The following is a 22,117-nucleotide window of genomic DNA, read 5'->3' as shown; positions in this document are numbered from 1 at the left end:
ATGAAGACCTACCAAAACATAAATAATGTTTTTCAAGTCTTCTACCATCCTATGATTGCCATAACATTCAAATCACAATTTTAAACTCCAAATTATGCATTACCTTTATTTGTATATAAAATTGTAATGAGTATACAAAAAACTCTACTAGAAAGTAAAATCAAGCATGTTCAATTGCTAAATGAAAATTTGAGCAATTATAAATGTATGAAAGGACAGTTTGTCCATGGCCAGGTGTGGGTATCTCACATTTTTCCCCGTTATATATGACGGTAACCATCACTTTCCTAAATCCACCAGTCACAAATAAACACATTTTCCAGTACCCTTAGCCCTGATTAACCAAGGAACACAGAGAAATTACCTGCATCTTCCAATGGAACATAAAGCAATAGGATCTCCAACCACAGCTACTAAGGATTGTGCTCTTGTGATGGCAGTGTTGAGAAGTTTGTAATTAGACAGAAAACCATAATCCAAGTCTTCTGTGGAATCCTCCAGTAACTGCTCTTTCCTTTTAATTGGAGTTTGCTTATGTTTGCATGTGTGCCGTGTTCGTACTGTGCTGAGGAACAGAACTCTGAACTGTTTTCCTAAAATGAAACAAAAAACATCTCTGAGATAATTGTTGCTATTTCTGCTCCTACCGTGGCCAGACCACTGCCCTTGCCAGCCAGATTTCACACCTAGATGTTCTGAACTCATAGCTACCCTTCCCATGAAGAGCTTTATGCAAGAGTAATAAGATTTAAAATTTTTAAAAGATGCACTATAAATAGCATATTCCATTACAAGAATATTTCCTCTTTAAAAACTTATTTTTTCACCTTGATATTAATCACTCCTGAACTTTCTGAAATGGTAATTATCTTTACAGCATTGCCTATGAGTCAATAACAAATCTTGAATTTATTTATTCTACCTTAAAAATAAAATCTGGACATTCTTGATTCATATTTTTAAATTTCTCAAATGCATTAATATCCACCATGAAAAAACAGAGCAAACCACTCACTGTCACTCAGTTACTTTATCATCTGCCTTTGTTTATTACTGACTAGAAATGCAACCTAGCAACAGGCTATGCCTACACAAAATCCTTGTTATCGATGTGATTTCAGGAAGAAACACCTAAATTTTTAGACTCCTTGCAGTTTATTCCACAGATGGAAAAGAAATCAGTAAAGATTCCACAGATGGAAAAGATAATCAGTAAAACATTTTGAGGCTAAAGCTCTGTTCCATTTGTATTTGGAACTCTAAAACCAATCAGTTTGTTAAAAACATTAAAATTCTGTTAAAAACCTATTGGTTTCTACAATTTTCACTTCGTGTTTAAGCAAGGCTGAACTTAATTCTGAGAAAAGATAAAGATATCTTTTTGAGAAAAGATAAATCTCCCATCCATAAAGCTCTGTTCCATTTGTATTTGGGACCTCTAAAACCAATCAGTTTGTTAAAAACATTAAAATTCTGTTAAATACCTATTGGTTTCTACAATTTTCACTCAATTTTTAAGCAAGGCTGAACTTAATTCTGAGAAAAGATAAAGATATCTTTTTGAGAGAAGATAAATCTCACATCCATAAAGCTCTGTTCCATTTGTATTTGGGACCTCTAAAACCAATCAGTTTGTTAAAAACATTAAAATTCTGTTAAATACCTATTGGTTTCTACAATTTTCACTCAATTTTTAAGCAAGGCTGAACTTAATTCTGAGAAAAGATAAAGATATCTTTTTGAGAAAAGATAAATCTCCCATCCATAAAGCTCTGTTCCATTTGTATTTGGGACCTCTAAAACCAATCAGTTTGTTAAAAACATTAAAATTCTGTTAAATACCTATTGGTTTCTACAATTTTCACTCAATTTTTAAGCAAGGCTGAACTTAATTCTGAGAAAAGATAAAGATATCTTTTTGAGAGAAGATAAATCTCACTTCCATAAAGCTCTGTTCCATTTGTATTTGGGACCTCTAAAACCAATCAGTTTGTTAAAAACATTAAAATTCTGTTAAATACCTATTGGTTTCTACAATTTTCACTCAATTTTTAAGCAAGGCTGAACTTAATTCTGAGAAAAGATAAAGATATCTTTTTGAGAAAAGATAAATCTCCCATCCATAAAGCTCTGTTCCATTTGTATTTGGAATTGTGAAACCAATCAGTTTGTTAAAAACATTAAAATTCTGTTAAATACCTATTGTTTTCTACAATTTTCACTCAATTTTTAAGCAAGGCTGAACTTAATTCTGAGAAAAGATAAAGATATCTTTTTGAGAGAAGATAAATCTCACATCCATAAAGCTCTGTTCCATTTGTATTTGGGACCTCTAAAACCAATCAGTTTGTTAAAAACATTAAAATTCTGTTAAATACCTATTGGTTTCTACAATTTTCACTCAATTTTTAAGCAAGGCTGAACTTAATTCTGAGAAAAGATAAAGATATCTTTTTGAGAGAAGATAAATCTCACATCCACTGAGATAAACGAGATCAATCCCACATCTCACATCCATCGAGCTGGAGCAACACCTGTACCACAGCTCTCCTTTTGCTCCCACAGCTTTAGGGCAATTTTAGCAAACTCCAGGGTAATTTCCTGCAGTTACTCCAGCAGCAGACACTCCCCCTTGGCCAGGCCAGCGCTCACCCTGCACGTTGAGCACCCTCTCCACGCTGACGTCCGACAGGCGCTTCTTGCGCAGCTCGGCGCGGATGCGGAACACCTGGTCGGCGTACGGGGTCACCACCCCGATGCTGCCATCGTCCAGCTTGCCCCAGGCCACTGGCCACTTCCTCCTCAGCTCCTCCACGCGCTCCACCACTTCAAACACCTGGGCAAAAAAGCAGAATTCTCAAAAGTTGTGTCCCACTGAGCAGCGCTCTTTGATATGGAAAGGGGTTTGAGCTTTAAGGCTTCGAAAGGCTGACATGACACAGTGTTACACAAGCATTGATACTGCTGCATCCCACGGGGATACTCTAAAGTATCCTGGAGTAAAACAATGTATTCACTATACAGCACCCTTCTTTAGCTTGAAATAAGCTTCCTCACTTAAAATTACAAACTTGAAAATTACATTATTAACCTTAATTTTCATTCCTAGATTCTTACAAAAATATCAAGTGCACTTAGACCTTTCTTGCCATACTTCAAGTTATTTCTGTAAGTAAATGTACTGCCCAAATAGCTGTAATTTAATTTGTATTCTGTATTTGATATATGTCATCTTATCATGTCTGATAACTCTAGACACAGCATCCATGTACCAGAGCACAATGATCTCCCATTCCAAAGGATACCATTGGGAGTTTCAGGTAATTCATCACCTGCTAGTTCCTCTCTGTGAAATATTATGAAATGTGCTACCTGAGAAGATTAATGTGTATTAAAACCTAAAAACCTCCCCCTGTGAGGAGACAGCCTCCAAGTAACCTCCTGCCAGAGCAGCTCCTCTCAACACACCAGAGGTACTGCACTGCACAAGGCATTTCTGAGTAACCTTACAGAAGGTTTGTGATTCCTTTTCTTTTTTTTTTAATTACATTCAATAAATATTTCTCGAGCTATTTAAAGCACAATAATTCATGGTGCTGTTTTCCTACAGCATTTCAAATGCAAGCTCAGCCTCTTAAAGAAGAAAAAAAAAATCAGTTAATCCTTAAAAAGTCACAAATAGTTTATTTTTGGCCATTTCAGAGGATAGTAAAAATATGGGACTGTTTTTAAGCAAGTCCTGAATGTTTTTGTGACATCAGTTCTTGCATTTAAAAGCCAGCTCTGCTGACAAAGGCAATTAGAATAAACTTTGATATCTATAAAAACCGTAGCACAAAAATAAGGATCTATTGTAGGAAGTTTGGCAAGATTCTCGAAAAGGATATAGCTTCTAGGTATGTATTTAGAATTAATACCACACAGGGAAATTTTAAAATGAAGACCAACAAGGGAAAGTGCATTTCCCAGAATAATTCTTAATATAGGCATCAATGAACCACAAGATGCCCCAATGCAAACATCCATTAAGGGTCAAACAGAAAAAATCTCCCTCATCATCTAATTCCAGTTTTTCCTGCTGGTGTTTAAGGAGCCGTTGTCCTTCATTTCTGCCTGTGGCCATTAATGACTCACAGTTTTCAGACAGTTACTTGGCCACTGAAGATATTTTTAGGTCCTTTACAACTTTTTTTTAAATGGCAAAGCAATCCAAGTAGATTAATGAAAGCAGTCAGGTGTCCAGAAGTCATTGGAGCTTCTTATTTCAGAAGATATTTTAATGCAGCAAAGAATGTTTAACAATGCAGCACAACAACAACAAACAGGTTTCAAATTGTGCAGCAGAGGAACCCCACCATGATCAACAAGGGGGAACAGGCAGTTTTGCAGTGTTCATAACAAGCACTACCCAGAAATTCCTCCTAAGCTTATGAAAATCACTGCTATTTCTTTGGTTTTCCCTCCCTCCCGAACTGGAGGTCACTGGAAAAAGGCATCTTCCACTATGAACAGCATTATCAAGGCAGAAGGTGGGAGGTGGGTGCTGCTGCATGTGTTTGTTTTTGTGGGCTTGGGTTGTTTAGTTCTTTAAAACACAAGGGAAGGAATGAGAATGAAAGCAATTTTTGAAGAATATCAATAAATCTACATGAAACAAACAGATAGAGAATAAGTTCTCACCTAAAAGAATCTCATCTGCACATTATCAGTTAGACACTGATCCTAAACATATTAAAGGAAATGTGAAATGTTACTCCTGAGGACTCTTATCTGAGTGGGAACATTTCTACAACAGTCAAAGAAATCTAAGTTTTACTTCAAATTGCAGTTACTCTCAGTTGCTAAGATACATCTATCAGAATGTCACATAAATTATCAGGAAAGACAAATCTTCTCTCCTGAAGAATGAGCCTGGGAGAATGAGATGCAGCTTATAATTTGCAGAGAAAAAAAAAAGAAGGTAAATTAGTGGAAATGTTTACTACAATTGCAATTTTCATTACATCATGTTTAGCAAACTCCATGTTCCACTCTCCTAGTAGAGGACAATTTATGTCTTCCACCCACACAGCATAAACCAGTAAATTTGGGGGAGCGGAGCTTTAAAAAAACAATCAACAGTAAAAGCAAAGAAGAGTTACCTCTGCATTATTGTAAAAAGCTGTACTATTTTTTTCTTGCACATCTTCTCCACGTGCTGTGAAGAAAGTCAAAGGGTAGAAATCTTTGTGTGCTGGCTGCTTTCCACTTGCCATCAATTTGCCTTCATAGAAAAGTTCAGATGTGTAACTGTAACGAGGCAAAACAGGGGAAAATGTGGAGTCTACACATGAGCTCACTGATAAAATATGCAAATCTCCCTGATGAAATATGCAACCACAAAATACTTCATAAGGAAAACAGAACCACTGATTACTATTCAGCATCTTCAAATGATTTCTCTGAACTGATATTTCCCTTCCACAGACACAGCAGAAGGCACTAAAAATATGCTTCTTCAACACTTTTTCTACAAAGGCTGTTTTCTGCTCTCATCTAAAGCTCGACAAAGTTATGAACATTCTCACTGATGTTTCACTCAGAAGTTCTGATGGCTGGAAAGTGGGCAAAAAGAACACTTGCTATCTGGCACTGGTTACTCCCCAGGCTGGACAATGAGCTTGCTCATGTCAGTTAAGAGTTATTGAACTTGGAAGATAAATTTACTACAGATTTCGTGTGCACTGAGCATGATGCAGGCCAAGTGTTCAGCTGTCAACCAAGCTTTTCTTCTGTGGCTTCCACTCCAGGCTGATCTGTGTTGCTAGAGACCAGAAACACAACCAGGACAGAGTTCCTCTGACTGAAAAAGCAATGAGGCAAGAACTACCTCATGGTGAAAAGCAGGAGGGAAGAAGGCAACCTGAATGGAATGAGACAAAAAGGCAGCAAGGAGAGGCTGCAGAGTGCTGTAAATTATTGCACAGCAGAGCTAAATTAATGCACTGGCTTCCAGTAATGAGGGAATTTTGATATCATCTCACTTTCAGTGCTCAGCCTCCAACCTTAATTTTCTCTGGATATTGCTCAGAGGCTGCAGAAACCTGAGCAGAGCCTGACATGAAGACAACTAAAGGAAGAGACTGTGCAGCTGGTGGCTCCATCCAGTTCTTCCAGGATTCCTGCTACTGCAGCTTGAGATGGAAACAGCTGCTCATGGAAAAGCCACAGAAACTTCTTTGCTACCAAATCAGCACCAAAGCACTGCAGCCCACCCTGACCTGAGCTGCCTCACCCTGGACAACCCTGAAGAACACTGGGCTCCTCTCTGGCTTAGGCTGCAGCAGTCACTCCACAGCAGCCAGGGGGCAAAAGTAACCATCTCTTCTGCAAATTAACTTTCAGTAATGAGATCTCATTAAACAACAAAACTTTTCTGTATGGGCTGTTTTTTCCAATTACGGTGCCAAAGTCAGGCTGAACTAATGGCTCCTTCTTTCCTCTATTTCTCATGGTGTCTCTGCTTCAGTGAGGTAGAGATGATTAATGAGTCCTTCATCTCCCTACGCTTCTGTCCTAAGTGTCATGGTCCCATTTGTCAGGGGAAGTTCCACAATACACAAAAAGGAGACTTGAGACATCTCCTAAAGGGACCACCATGGGAGTGTTCAGCTGGTTTCAGCTCCCACAGCAACACTTCCCAGTGGAATTGGGCACACTGGGCTTTGACCAGAGATCCAAGCAGCCCCAGTGGTGTTTCTGCATCTTCACCTCAGTGTTCAACAAAGTGGCTCTTTCTTGGAACTCCCTGTCTGAACTCCAGCTGCTGAAGTGAATTTTCATGATCTTTCTGAGGTAAATGACATGGAAGGGATGTCTAGAGAAAAGCTGAAATGATCCCTTCCTTTACAGATGTTCTCTCATTTCAAACTCAGAAACTCAGAATATAGGTAAGAAATTTAGCAACACTCAGCCTATAACTACAAAATCCATAAAGTGAAGATAGATCAAGCTATGTAAAAAAATATTTTACATTCTCACTTTTGATTCCCCAGAGCACGTAAATATTTCTGCTTTTGCTTTGAACACAGTGATAACCTAATTAGTATGACTGGATACCAACATAATATTCCTCAGTACATATTTGAGCCAGGATTTAAACTTTAGCATTTTTCCCCATGATTGCACTTATTCTTTCCAGCACAGCTCATGGATGAGCTCATTACACTGGCAGCCATTAGTTTATCATAGCATAAAAATGCAAACCCACTGATTAATGTGTCTTGAAAGAAGTAATAAAAGATGTCAACAGTAAAGAAACATGCTCAAAATTTGACCTATTTTTTCCATTCACAGTTGGATATCCATATGTTCCTTACATTGCCCACAGCTCACCATTCCAAGATAATCATCCCCAGTAAATCTAAAATTCTGAAATGGTTCAAAGGAGCACAGAGCCTACATAACAAACTGCTGGGTGGTTAAAAAGGGAAAGCTGGCTCTTCTTTGGTTTAGTGTGCAAGCCCAACCTGAATGAGGGCTCTGTCCCACAGCCCTGGCAGCTGCTCTAAGGAGTCCAAATGACCACACAGAATTACTAATTAACTTTGAAACAAGTTCAGATTTCATGCCAACAACACTTCAGCTGTGCTTGGCTCTTTTGTCCAGTGTCAGCAGTCAGAAGAAGCACGGGATAGAGTGAAAAAGTTCACACCTACTTGATGATTGCTTCATGGGAGCGATAGTTCTCACAGAGCAGGATCCTGCACGGGAACTCGGCAGGGTAGTGCTCGTAGAGCCGGTCCAGCAAGGACACATGGAGGTTTCTCTCCCTGGCAAATTCACTGTAGACAAAAGGACTGAGCTGTAATAGACACACACACACAAAGAAAATGTAACTAAATGGGTGGACTTGGAATTTCATGCTCCCAACATATGTATTTGCATCAACTCAAAAATGAAACCTCCCTCTTGCTGGACATTCACCGTTGGAAGACAGAAACCGTGGTTATTCCAAAGAAATGCTCCCGCCTCCCAGAAAAATAACAAAAGACCAGCATGGTCTTAAAGGAACAATAAAATACTCAATAACTATGCAAAGAGCCCTTCTATTTAAGTTTAACACTCCCTACTGTGTTTAGAATCACTTTACACCATTATTCTGACAACCACTTCTACAATTCAGTTATTACCACAAATAGTACAAATCAGAAAACAAAGAAATTTTAGTACCATTTAAAAACTTAAACAGAAATGTTGTTGAAAAAAACAAAAACCCAGTGACCTATTTACTGTTACACTAAACTCCTACTGGGCTTGTTTAACAATAAAGCCAACATTTACTACAGCAGGAAAAATAGAACCAAAGAACATGAAAATTAGATTCTTAAAATACAATTTCCAAATGTAGAAACGAAGCCAATCTATTTTGTCATTCTGAATTCATATGATTCAGCTACATATTAGTTTTTGAGATTTAAATACTGGACAGCTGATAGAGGATCTTCTGTAAAACCCTGAGCTACAGAACAGCCTGAGACACAGGCCCTGGGAGGAATTCATCCACACAGCTGGGCTGATGAGATCAAGCCTGAAGTAAGAATTCCAAGCTCTTGAAAAGCATTTTGAGAGTAATATTTAAAAAGCACTACCCCAGTCCTTGGCATTACTAATATCATTGAAATGATCCAGCAGTATTAAATTATTAGTGGCAAAACCACTCTGAGTTTGTTACTGTACCAAAGCACACTTCCACCCTACTGCTACTGTGAGATGCAGGGAGAATTAAAGGCAAATCTATAAAAAACAAATAAATCTGGCCTAAATCAATAAAGCAAGTAAAGCTGACTTTTCCAAGCATGCTTTCTCATGCCTACAGGCTGAAAAATGACAGGCAGAATCAGTGTTTGAAACTCTCCAAACCAAGCAGCTCCCAGGCACTTTGCAGCAACATAAAAGCACTGGCTAGTTTCAGCTTCTTATTTCTCACTTGTTCAAATCTTCACCAGATTAGATGTTTCTAATAAAAATTTAAAGTTCTCTCAATCCTAATTCTCCATATTCTTGAATTCTTTAAAAAATCAACAGGGAATACCAGTCATAAACTCCTGACTGTAATAAATATCCTCATCTCTTAAATAACATCCCTGGAATTCTCCTTGCCTTCCCCATCTATTATATGACTTGATGCAGATAAATAACTTAAATAGATAAATACAAATATTATACATATGCACTTCATATTCAAAAATTGCACAGCTCTTACCTGCATATGGTCTCCAGCCAAGACAATTCTTGTGTTTTTATTAGCTAATGCCAGAGGCATAATCGTTTCACACTCCATAGCTTGAGCAGCTTCATCTAACAGAATGTGTGTAAAAAACCCTGTAAAACACAAATTTCACCAAATAAATGAAATTTGAAATTTGATAAAATTAATATTGAAAACAATAACTTGAATTTAACATTCTGTATTCTGATAGTAACCAAAACCAGAATTTTAAAAAGTATGGCTTCCACAAATTAATTTCTAGCAGCTACTGAAAATCACAGAATTTCCACACCCACCAAATGACCAACAGTGGTCACCTGGTGGCCAGGGACATTAGGAGGAGCCCCAGGTCTGCCTCTTCCTTGTGATACACATGAAATTAAACACATTTTATCTGAGCCCTCCTTACCCCAAGAAGAAATATCTCTTGGCAGACCATCCCTCAAGAGGTTTCTCAAATCTGAAAGTTATTTTGCCACCATGAGACTTGAAGAGCTTTGGACAGTGACAAGGAATTCCTCGTGTACTTGAGTACTAGTAATTATTTTATATACTAAATTTCCCATTAAAATTGCACACATACCTGAGCACTTTGCTGGTTATGGGCTTAAAGGAATGTTGGGGGGGAAAAAAGGAACAGAAGTTGAAGGAAAATTTAAATTCAATCTTATGATAATACTGGACCAAAAGTTTGGTGGGAATCTATGCACTGGAGAACATGCACTTGAAAAGAAACTTGGCCACTGCAGACTTGTATTTTATGAATCTAAACTCAGGATAGGTATAGAAGTGGTTTTATACATTGATGTCTGTGATATATTAAGGTTTAAAACAAAGTATTAGAGGACTTGGTGCACCATCCAATTCAGATTACATACATAAAAATGCAGCAATTTTCTTTGGAAAATATGAATTTCATACAGCTGCACAGACATTGCTATGGCATGACTGTACACAGCCTGCTGCCAAACAAAGCAGCTATTTCTATCTAAAGATCCAAAAATATTTACCATAAATTCCATATTCGTTTTCTCTGTTGCAACAAATGCTTAAATGCAGCCATAAAAAAACTAATCCTAACAACTCATGTAAAGAAATTCCATATTCTCTAAAAAGCAGATGGATTTAATTTGGAGATCAGGAAAATAATAAACCCTAAGCAGCCTCTGCCCCAAAAAATCAGTCTAATATCTTTCAGTTTAGAAAACAACCCTAAATGTATCATGTTAACAAAGACAGGGCTTGTATGTGTGGGAGTTGCTTGCAAAGCTCAACAATTCACAAAACAAGGGGAAAAAGCTCTCTGTTATTTATGCTTACATGCTCCACTGAGTAATGACCTTAATGAGCATAATATTCAAAGTCAGAATCTCAAACAGAATTTTCCCTCTTGGATCTCACAAACACCAGATCATAGATAGTACTGCTTCTTTATTTATTTTTTTTAAGAAGGAAAAAAAAAACAAGCAAAAGGTTAATTAGAATGCCAGCAATTTACAGCTTTGTAATAAACATTTATTCATAAAAAACAAACAAGCATTTTATGATTATCATTGTTTACTTTATTTTTTAACAGTTCCAAGAATTGGGTAAGGGACCAACAGTGTCAAAAGGAAGATATTTCTTAAGCATGGCCACTTCTGGTCTAGAAATGATCTTACCTGGTTCAAGATCCAGCTGACATAGATACTGTGATGTATTTAAAGTAACAACTACTACTCTTTGCTTAAGAATGTCTTCTTTCTGTGGCATCTGAAAGGTGGAATGTGTGCTTGAAATCAAACAGTACTGATGCACAACTGGGTGAACAGTCTTTACCCAGCGATTTCGGAAATATACCCTAGGAGAGAAAAAGGGGTTTATTTTCCTTCAGCTTGGAACACTGCTTAATATTTCAAATATTTCAAACAATAATACTCTGTTTTCTGAAAAAAAAATATCTTCAAGAAGCAAAATGGCACAACTATGCAAAATTACATGCTAAAATGTCTTGGATTCACCTTCTGTAATTGCAGTGCAGTTTTACATACATGAACAATTAGCAGGTTTTATTTCACATATAGACATCGGTAAATTCTTCAAATATTTATGTCCTGTGATCCTCACATCAATGCCTATTTAATATTAAACTTACAATAAACTCATTTTTAATAAATATTTGCTGACCTGAAACGTAACTATAGCCCAGAGTATGGAACTGACAGTGGCTGCACATCTCAGCCACTGCAGCTGATACATGAAATACACTCAAATCCTGCTGTTCCTCCCACCCATCCCATTTGTTGTCTGAATTCTACAAACCAAACATGAGATGGATTCATCTTTGTATCATACAGGGCCACAACTGTGATACTGTGGATAAAAGAATGGGAAAACAATGCCAGAAGTTTGACTGGAGTCTATAATATAAGGACATTGACTGGATTTCAGACACCCTTCCACGACACATCAGGTCATTTTAACCACCATCCCAGGGGATCAGTGATGAATTTTTCTCAGGAAGGGATGATCTGTTACAGCCAGTTTGGCTACATGGAAGAGAAAGACAGAAGACAGGGCACAAGTAACTCCACAGGGTAAACACATCCTGCAAGGAGATGGATAAAGGTGCCTTGTGACACCTCCATCAGGTGCTCCTCACCACCAAATCTCTATCAAGAACTATAAATCTGAAGTAGAACCTTTAAACTACAAGAAATTATTGTACAGAAATTAAAGCCTAAATTTATTTCCGAAGATGAAATTAATTAAAATTATTTCAGTTCTAAATATAGGATTTAATGCTGTTCAGTTTATCTAGTCATTATTTTATTTCTCCTGCACCCATAGTTCAAATCCCAAATCATTAATAAAGTGTTTGGAAATGTGTAATTATGCACCTAATTGCAGAGCATGATTGCACTGGCTGGACTCTGGATATCACATGTCCACCCACGTCTGAAAATTACAGCTGAGCTCCATGTGATGTGAGAGAAACGAGTACCAGCACTAGAATAAATCTGGTTTGTGAAGATACATTGCCCATTTTGGACAAAATGAAACTCAAAGGCACCTCAGTACCCTGAATGACTTTTGATTTGACAACACAACCAAGGCAAATCCACACTGGAGACCAAAGGTAACTCCAGGTAAATCTGGGTTCAGAGCAGGAACAACCCCCACACTCCTGAGTCATTCTCAGAACAAGAGGCTTCTAATGTTACCCCACATATTTATTTCTTCTCAGCTATCAAAGGGATGAGCTTTATTTGATAAACTGTTATTGCACAAAGTCATGGCCTAACAGCTACAACAAGGGAGCAAGATAACCCCTGCTCCACTTATCCCAGCTTTTTATCCTCAGCTTTTGTGTGCTTCACTCTCCCAACCTTAACTGAGGTTACACTTACCCATCACCTCACAGGAGTACTGTGAGCATTACTGAGTTTATTGGGAGTTTATGTTTGTAAAGCACTTTGAGATTCTTGGATGAAAGGTGCTATTGAAATGCAAAATATTATGGTTATTAGACATTATTATACCATGCACTGTCTTTTATTACAAAAATTCAACTCTGGGTGACTCACAGATTGGCTGACAGCATTTCAAACTGCATTGCTGCTTACCCATTAATTTCTTTTATTTTGATGTGAGATCAAATAGGTATCCCAGAGCTATTATTCACCACTGGCATAAAAACACCTGACAGATGTGACTACTTGGAAAATGTCATGAGAGAAGTTAAGCTTCACTGAACAAGGACTTTCTTTCTCAGGTGCAACTTGGAATCACCCATAATTTCATTATTAGGCGGTTTTTTTCCTCCAAGTTGGAAGAACCAATTACAAAAATGGGGTTTGCCAGCTTAACACAAATCATAACATTTCACCCTGCAACATGCCCTTAACTTGTGATTAAACAAAAGACTAAACTTCAAAAATGTTTAATCTTAACCCTGCATGAGCAGAGTCCCTAAACTCCAGCAATCAGGTAGTTACTAATCAAAACTCATTAGTACCCACAACACATTTTATTATTATTTGGGAAAAGGCTGCAGCCACTTTGTACCAATTTGTTCCTTGTACAGAACCCAAACTCAACTACAGCTTACAAGAGAGATTTTTTTCCCATCACATGGCTCATATCAAAGCTTTAATTCTGGAGAAATGAAAACCTTGCAGGGTAAGGTTTACCCAGATCACAGGCAGTGAAATTATTGGTACATACATGGAGCATTGCCTCAAAATGGAAATACCAGAGGATTATAGATTAGGGGCTCAATCTTCTGCAAACAAAGGCACTGAATATATCCACTGCATTTAATGCTTGGTTAACATGCAAGGAATCTGCATTTCCTGTAGAAATTTATTTCTAAGTGTGGCATCTGGGTACCTACAACAGAAATCTCAATTCTGTGCATCTCCAGCCAATGAGGAATGCAAGGAGCTGGCAGCTGACCTGCCTGTGCTTCCAGCATCTTCCCTGCATGCAGCACAAAAGAAAATTTCCCCAACTATTTCAACTAAGTGTCAGTCAAATCAAGTAGTTCCAGGCTGGGATTGCTTCTAAGCCACTTAAAATACACTTCTGAAATGTAATAAAGGAGAGTCTGGAGTCAGAACCTCTGAGGGAGGCTAAAAGGTGTTTGATTTGCACTCCTGTCCTACAACAGTGACTTCTTCCTTACAACAGAGTGAATGGGATCTAAACTTCAGCTTTCAAAACTTCTCTTCCCTGTTCTGAACTTGACTCCTCTCAGTTCAGAACAGAAAGGCCAGGACTCTGCACTCCAATAAACCTTTCTGGGATACAATCCCACCTCCTCAGCCTTGGTGCTGGTGCTTTTCACCTGAAATCCCTCAAGCAAAAAGAGCACAAAAACTCAGAGGGAAAGCAATCTAGCAGGGTAATTTCATGTCTCTGTTAGGAGACCGCTAAAATAAATAAATCTATCAAGTCCCAAGAAGCCTAAAGGAAACTTTAAAAGCATCTGTGATTTCCTTCTTCCATTTCTTTAGATCCATCTCCAAAGAGAGGCTCATTCTCACAAACAAATATGTTCCTTGAGAGGCAGAAAACATGTGAAAAACCTGTCCTACAACTTGAAAGTTCCCTTTTTTAAATACCTTTTTCCTTTAAGATGGAAGCTAGAGTTTCAACAAAAAAGTCATTGGCAGAAGAGTCATTTATTTTCCAAACTAACGTTTGGTAAGATGAATTAATTCCATTTTCAGTACAAGAACTGATTTGGAAATGGGGGCAATGGTCTTTTAAAACCTGCTGGGGGTTTTTGGTCCGAGTTACTGTTTGCTTTCTTTTCTAATTCAACTCTGGCTCCTATGGATTATTTTTTATAACCTGGATAATTCTTAGCTAGCAGCCACATATTAAAGCTACCTGGTTCCAGGATATATGCAGAACTTACATATGAATGTTATGATCAAAGTAGTAAAAAATGAACTGAAGGGGTTTCAGAGATATATTTTTAACAGAACCAACTTCTTTTTTGACACTGCTGAACTGAAGATATTAGTTTTATTTATTCCTAAGCAAGACCATGCTTAGGAATAAATAAAAATACTCAATATACAGATAAAGGCTGGATCAACCTCTTTCCTTTTCCCTTAGTATTCCAGTGTACGGAAACAACTGAATCTGAAATATGCAAGTAAAATAACACTAAATTCATATTATAATAATATTTCAACCACTACCAGGCAAAATACAGAGGAATTGCTGCTACCTGCATGCTGGAGTTTTTAGGAGAGGGTGATAATGTGAATTCTCCTGCCTCAGCAGCCACCTCCAGAAGGTTCCAGCAGCTGATGGAGACAGGCACATCCAAGGAGTAAAAGAAAATACAAATCAGGAGCCAATTACTCCCTCTTACAGCTCTGACTCACCATCTAAAGGTGCCTGGCTTTAAAAAAATCAGGTGGCTCACCATCAAACAGAAGCACTTAATCCAAGCTCTCTCCTCCCAGGTGTAGCTTGGGTTTGGTTTCATTCCTTCAGAAACATTTCTGCATTCATTTATGTAAGTACATGAAAGTGCTTCAGTGTCAAGTTTTTCCAGTAAAAGGCAGATTTTGGAGTGTGCCCCTAATACAGTTGACTCATCTAATCAAACCCAGGGGCAAAGGTTTTTTCTGGATAATAATTTGTTTATGGGCATCAGGACTATGAGAATTTGGCCTTCAGGCTTTGCTGGTATTTCATTTAGGTGCAGAAGTTAGATTTAACATAAATTCTCACTGTTCACTCTGACTCTGTATTTTCCAAAGGGCAGAGGATGTTATTTTGTTAAGAGATAATACAAATTTATAACTTGATATTTAAACAACAAGCTCCACAACTCTGCTTTTCAAACTTTTATGTCAGATCACTGACAGGATAATTTATTTAATGTACATCTTACCCATGGAAAGATCTACATGGTTTTCAGTACAAAATGTTAAATAATTTAGCTTTCCTTCTTTAAAAACAACATAAATATTATAAAATATTGTGTTGCTCCCCACTAAGCCAACTCATCACTTGTAGAGGAAATAAGAGATAAAATCTACAGCAGTGTTCAGTTACTTAGAACCACAATGAGCTCTGAAAGCAGCACATCTACCTTGAATAATTAACTGCTTCCACTCCACTTGATGCTTCCTTTTAAATACTGCAGAGGCTCAGATCCCCCTGTTTAATCTAACAGTAATGATTTGAATTTGAAAATACCTTTACAACAGTCAATAAGGGAGGTACATCCATGAACAATTTTGAACCGGGAGTCTCACACAATTCCAGTTTGGATTCAGAAAAATTGACCTTTAACTCCTGCCAGAGCAGGTTAATGCACTTTGTGCTCAAACAACATTATCTCTCAGATTTTTTAGTGGAACCATACATACTTGTGGCTCTATTAACATACACACACAACTCCAGAGGTGCCTCCATTTCCTTAAACTTCAATTTGTTTAACAGAGGTGTTCTGACTATTTGAACAGCATCAGACAATCTACAGCAGCACTTTCTGAAGGCTTTATAACAAATGCTACAATAATTAAATTTACATTCAAACACTCAGTGACTTTTAAGTTACATGCTGTGATTCTCTTAGCGAATATCCAAATAAATTTTAACCATAAGAAAAATATCACTTTTTATGTTTTTCATAATTCTGAGACTGGACTACACAGTTGAAAACAAGGCAGCAACAACGTGGCAACAATAAAACTGTATTTATCTCCTTGCCCTGTTAAATCACACTTCAATATTCCCAAAAAGGTCAATTACACACATTTTTTCCCTTCAGAAAATTAAGACTCTGTAAAGGTTTTCATCCCAAAGTGCTTTACAAATCACCTTAAGAGAATCTGTGTTAAAACACAACCAGATCAAAGACATCTTTTACAAAACAACACTGCCTTCCTTCCCTTGGCCAGACCCTCAGTGTCTGTAAAATGTCACATGGCAACCAAAGCCAACAGACCTAAGAGAATTTACACCTGTTGCAGATGCAGCCTTTTCACATAACTTCACTGGCTTCACAGACATTGCATAAAATATAAGTCCAGGATGGCTTTTAATAGCTAGCAAGTAAACACAGAGTCATTCTCTCAGTAATATTATAAACTCACCCACTGGCATTCAGAAAATGATGCCCATAATTTATTATATATATATATATATATATATATATATATATACACACTAAGTTAGCAGTATAAAGTATACATTGTGATTACTGGGCAAAACGTTCCCAGGAGCAGATTTATGCCCATAAATAAATCCTCCTTAACTATTTCCATGCAAGTTTGCCCTCCTTGCTCTTGAGATTCTGTTTTGGTTTTTTTTTTACCTAAACCCATTTCCACAATGCACATTAAGTAAGTACATTTCAATACATAAACAATCACTTCACACTGATTTATCAGAAGAGGTCAAACTACTTTCACACATTTCTCCTATGACACCAAAATGTTTCTTCAAGAAGCCAGGTGGAGAATCCCAGTTTCCAAATTAACCTTGTAATTGTGAGTCAAATTTTTCAGAAATTAAAACACAACTAAAATCCATTTTATTTTATCATAGTAGTTTTTAGAGGAGTGTATCAAAAGTTTGCTCATTAGGAAAGACACATTTATCAATAGAATAATAGAAGCTTAAAAAAGGATGTCTTTATTTTTATTTAACAAATGACCAAAAATTATGTTACAATATTTCACATTCCTTTTAGGCTGTTTTTAAATGCACTGCTGGTAATGCCAATATGCTTTTATATTTTAAAAGTTCTTTAACCTTTTTTTATAGACACCTTTTCTTAAGAATAGCATTTCATAGATATATAATAAGCCTTAAAAAAATACCTGAGAGGTCTTGCCTGGGGATTGCCTGCTTCTACATATGGATGTAAATAATCCTTTATGTAGAGATCAGCAGCACTATTAGAATGGGTGCAAATGAGAATCCTGCTGGAATAAATGGATGCAAATAAAAAAGCAATGAAGAAACAGAAAACAATTCAAAGCAGTAGAATACAAAAAAAAGGAAACAGTGGCCATCTTCCTGCACATTCCTCTTCATGGACCTACTGCACTTCCCATGATTCATCTCAAACCCTTCAGTTATAAGTTATCAAACAGGTTTTCAATAATCATTTTGTAATTACTAATCTAGACTCGATTTTAAAGCCCAGCTTTTGTTATCTACCATGGTGCAAAACTTCCCATGCTGAGCAAATCACAGCCATTCTACATAACTTCCACTTTAATTAGTTTTGTTCTAAATGGAAATACAGGCCGAGATTATAAAGTTACTTTATCATTCCAAACAATGAAGGATGGCTTGGGTTTGTTGGTTTCTAAGCTGGGTGGAAATTCTGTATTTCTACCTCTGACTTGAATTTTAGCCAAAAAATCATATACTCTGCCCTCAGCTCAAAGCCTTCATTTATCAATTATCAAACAGGTTTTCAATAATCATTTTGTAATCTAGACTTGATTTTAAAGCCCAGCTATTGTTATCTACCATGCTGCAAAAGTTCCCATGCTGAGCAAATCACAGCCATTCTACATAACTTCCACTCAATTAGCTTTGTTCTAAATAGCAAATACAGGCTATTATAAAAGATTATAAAATTACTTTATCATCCCAAACAATGAGGGATGGCCTGGGCTTGTTGTATTCTAAGCTGGGTGGAAATTCTGTATTTCCAACTTTGACTTGAATTTCAGCCAAAAAATCACATCCTCTGCCCCCAGCTCAAACCCTTCAGTTATCAATTATCAAACAGGTTTTCAATAATCATTTTGTAATTATTAATCTAGACTTGATTTTAAAGCTTTTGTTATCGACCACGCTGCAAAACTTCCCATGCTGAGCTAATCACAGCCATTCTACATAACTTCCATTTTGATTAGTTTTGTTCTAAATAGCAAATACAGGCCAAGATTATAAAATTACTTTATCATCCCAAACAATAAAGGATGGCTTGGGTTTGTTGGTTTCTAAGCTGGGTGGAAATTCTGTATTTCCACCTTTGACTTGAATTTTAGCCAAAAAATCCCATCCTGTGTGCTCAGTGCCCCCTCTCACCTGGTGTCCTGCTGCTGGAGGATGTGCTTGACTGCCTGAGCCAGAGTGAAGGTTTTTCCTGTCCCATAGGGACCGATGATAAGAACAGGAGGCAGCTGGATGGAGAGGGGGGTGGTGATAGCCAGAACAGCCTCTTTCTGCTTCGCGTTCAGCCGGGGGTCCAACTGCTCATCCCATTGCCTGCGCAAAGAGCCCACCGAGGTTACAACAGCTCCCACCTTCCACCGGCAGGCAGAACTAAACCAGGGATGATTTCAAAACTCTAGAGCCTTTACAGAGCTGCTGTGTGGATTGTGGTGCTGAGGCACGTGAAACAAATACACAAATCTAGCAAAACAATCACATGCTGTAATCATAAAAATTTGCTGTTTGCAATAAATCAGTTGGGGCGTGGGGTTTCCACCTATTCTCAATTCACATCATCCCACCTAACAACAGTTAACCTGCAGAGCACACATTCTAGAAGAAGGACACACTGCACCATTCTCTGATAACCAAAACAGGTAAACATACAATGATTTTTCTACTATTATCATGCAAATATAAATTCCATTATTCCATATTTCCATTATGCTTTTTCCCTGCAGCATTTACACTGTTAAATTTAAAACTAACCAGTTACACAACCCCAGGGCTTGGCAAAAGATATCTAAAATCAAATTTAAAAAATACTGGCTACCAATTAATGACAGACTTCTCTTTACTTTTTTTTTTAAGATCACCAGGGCACATACCTCTAATGGGAAAGCAGTCTATAAAAAGGATTTTTGTTGTAAGCAGCCAGTGATGCCAGCACTGGGAGGAAGATGCTTTCAGAAAATTCCAATGAGCATAAGAAGTTAAAGATTTCTAGACAGAGTTTTTAATATTCCCACAGACAGATTTAAAAGTAGACATGCATAGTAAAAAACACCTGTCACTGCTGCACATATGGCCATACTTTAGTAATGTGATCTGCTTTGGTACAAGCACCACGCTTCTTACAGACTGGGAAAGTTTCTGCTCAGAAGTAGTTAGGAACAGAGAGCAAGATCAAGAGGGAATTGACTGAATTTTAACTTTAAAGATGTCTATGAACAACAAGCTGGCAAGAGACTAAGAAACAGGAAAGGAACAGGGACATAAAGCAGACACAGAAGAAAAACAGGAAAGACAGTCTGGAGTTAGCTTGATTCTTAAAGAAGGACAAATCAAGCCACCAGATGGAACTGATTTCAACTGAACTATAATCATTACATATTTTATTTATGTATACAAAAAATATAAAACATTATACCAACATGCAACTGCTATGTACATAGAAGATAAAAGTTCCATCCTACTTGACTTGCCTCCTTTTTGAAATCACTGCTTACTTCCAAACTATTCTTAAGCACTATTTCCTTGTAAGATTCCCTCAGAAGCTAATTAAGTCAGTGAACAGATTGTCACTGACCTCCATTAGCTCTGTAGTGTAACTCTAAACAGAACCTATTCCCTTCTTCCTCTCAGTGCTGTCAAAGCCCTGATGCACACAGTGATCATCCCACCCAGAACATTGATCCCACCCTTGTACTGGACCTGTTCTTGCAGCTCCAGAGACAAACTACAATTTTTCCAGTGTTTTCTGTCATACAGTACTCACTGTCTCAGCCTTCTGACAGATTGTTTTCCTTTCAATGCCTGGGCTATCTCCTCACTTCTCCTGCATCACAATCACACTCCTAATTCTCACCTTCAGGACCCCACAGGACTCCTCCCAGGCTGTGCAGAATATCAGTTCCACATTCCTCTCATTTCCCTGCTCTCCCAGCACAGAAAGCTCATTCCTCTTGACCAAGAGCAAGAATACTGACCATATTCCCTGAGCCTCACATTTCTCCTCCCTAAGCTTCCTCTTCCAGACAAACTATTCTCACTGCATCAGCCTTAAGTTTCTTTAGAAGTATTTATATAACACAGGGGTTTGTCATTTCATAAAGGAAACTGTGAGATGTGTACAGAAAGAATCTCTGGGTAGCTTCTTGAGGAGTCATTGCCACACCTTCCATAACCACTCCCTGTGGGTATGTCCAGATCTGGGCTCCCTGCAGCTCAACAAGAACTGATGGATCAGCCCCTGGAACCAGGACTCTGCACACTGGGGACACTCCTGGAACTGACACTGCCATTCCTATAATGCTTTCAGAGGAGGATGGCAGCACAGAAATCACCAGCAGCAGGTTTGTTCTCTGCACCCACAGTACAACTGTGATGCCTCCAAACCCAGGGAAAATCCCTCAGTGTGTTCTGGCCCTGGAGGATGACTCCTCTTGTTTTATTCTGTTTCCCTCCCTCCTCAGAACCCCTCAGCACTAATGAGGAGCACGGCTTGTTTCTGTTCAGGACAGATTTCAGCCATTTGCTCTGAGAAATTCAGAGCTGCATCCCCACCCAACCTGTGATTTCAAAGTGTCTGTGTACCTGTTGGGACTCCAGGGTATGGTGGGAGTCATGCTGACATCTGGGAACAAAATGCTGTTGTCCTTAATCCTGTCCAAGGCATAATGCATTTCACACAGGGGCAACCGGTTCAACTGGAACTGAAGCTCAACCTGCACAACAAACCAAGAAACAGAGAGGTGAACAAAAAGGACTCATTCAGAAAATGCCCATTAGACTTTGCTGTACATGATACATTTTTATCTTCCTGCACACCACTGGCTCTCAGAGGAAAACAGCAAATAGTATTTAATCCAAAGATCTGTGATAAAATTAACTTGGGGGTTTTTGTTGTTGTTTAGAATCAAAGATAAATACAGCATTTTCTCTAATTTAATTCTGTTGTTTGACTTTTAAGATTAGATTCCACTGTACTGTCAGAAAAAATTAAAGGGAAAGCATTCTTGGAATTTTTTTTTAAATAATAAAAAACAGTCCTGAAAAATATTATTGTCTTAAAACATTGTTTTTACAAATGTAAGCTTTCATCTCTTATTGTAAGAACAACCTCAAGAAAATGTCAGGCCAGAAATTTTACATATCAACAGATGACATAAATCAGCAAAGATAAACTCCAAACATTATTTTTAGTCAAACACTCTGGAATAGCATAACTTGTCATTTTTGTTCAATTATTAGGACTCTCCAAAAGTTAATTTCTAACAATTAGCTGCTTATCAATACATTCTTGGTTTTGTTCTCTCAATTACAGGTGTTTCAATGCTAGTAAATAAAAGATATTGCTAACATAAATTCTGGTGCAGAGCCAGAAACATCACACAGTGCACTTAACATTCCTGATTCAATTCAGAATGGAACAATGGATACTGAAAGTAGGTGACA

General features: G+C 37.7%; 1 protein-coding gene across 6 annotated transcripts in view; it reads right to left on the bottom strand.

Moving 5' to 3' along the window:
• Positions 1–22,117, bottom strand: part of HELZ (helicase with zinc finger) — an 88,021-nt gene that overhangs the window by 22,160 nt on the left and 43,744 nt on the right. For 4 of the 6 annotated variants that reach the window (XM_063176064.1, XM_063176065.1, XM_063176068.1 and 1 more), the window contains 9 exons: positions 21,257–21,387; positions 18,815–18,994; positions 17,587–17,691; positions 10,912–11,090; positions 9,245–9,363; positions 7,698–7,843; positions 5,142–5,289; positions 2,653–2,836; positions 365–593 (listed from right to left, as the gene is read on the bottom strand). In XM_063176064.1, the coding sequence (XP_063032134.1) occupies positions 365–593; positions 2,653–2,836; positions 5,142–5,289; positions 7,698–7,843; positions 9,245–9,363; positions 10,912–11,090; positions 17,587–17,691; positions 18,815–18,994; positions 21,257–21,387 (1,421 nt within the window). The remainder of the gene's footprint in view (positions 1–364; positions 594–2,652; positions 2,837–5,141; positions 5,290–7,697; positions 7,844–9,244; positions 9,364–10,911; positions 11,091–17,586; positions 17,692–18,814; positions 18,995–21,256; positions 21,388–22,117) is intronic. The other 2 variants (XM_063176066.1, XM_063176067.1) reach the window with 1 other exon arrangement.

Source organism: Melospiza melodia, chromosome 24 (assembly GCF_035770615.1).
Source record: "Melospiza melodia melodia isolate bMelMel2 chromosome 24, bMelMel2.pri, whole genome shotgun sequence".
Classification (NCBI taxonomy): Eukaryota; Metazoa; Chordata; class Aves; order Passeriformes; family Passerellidae; genus Melospiza; species Melospiza melodia.
This window is presented reverse-complemented; position numbering and strand designations above follow the sequence as displayed.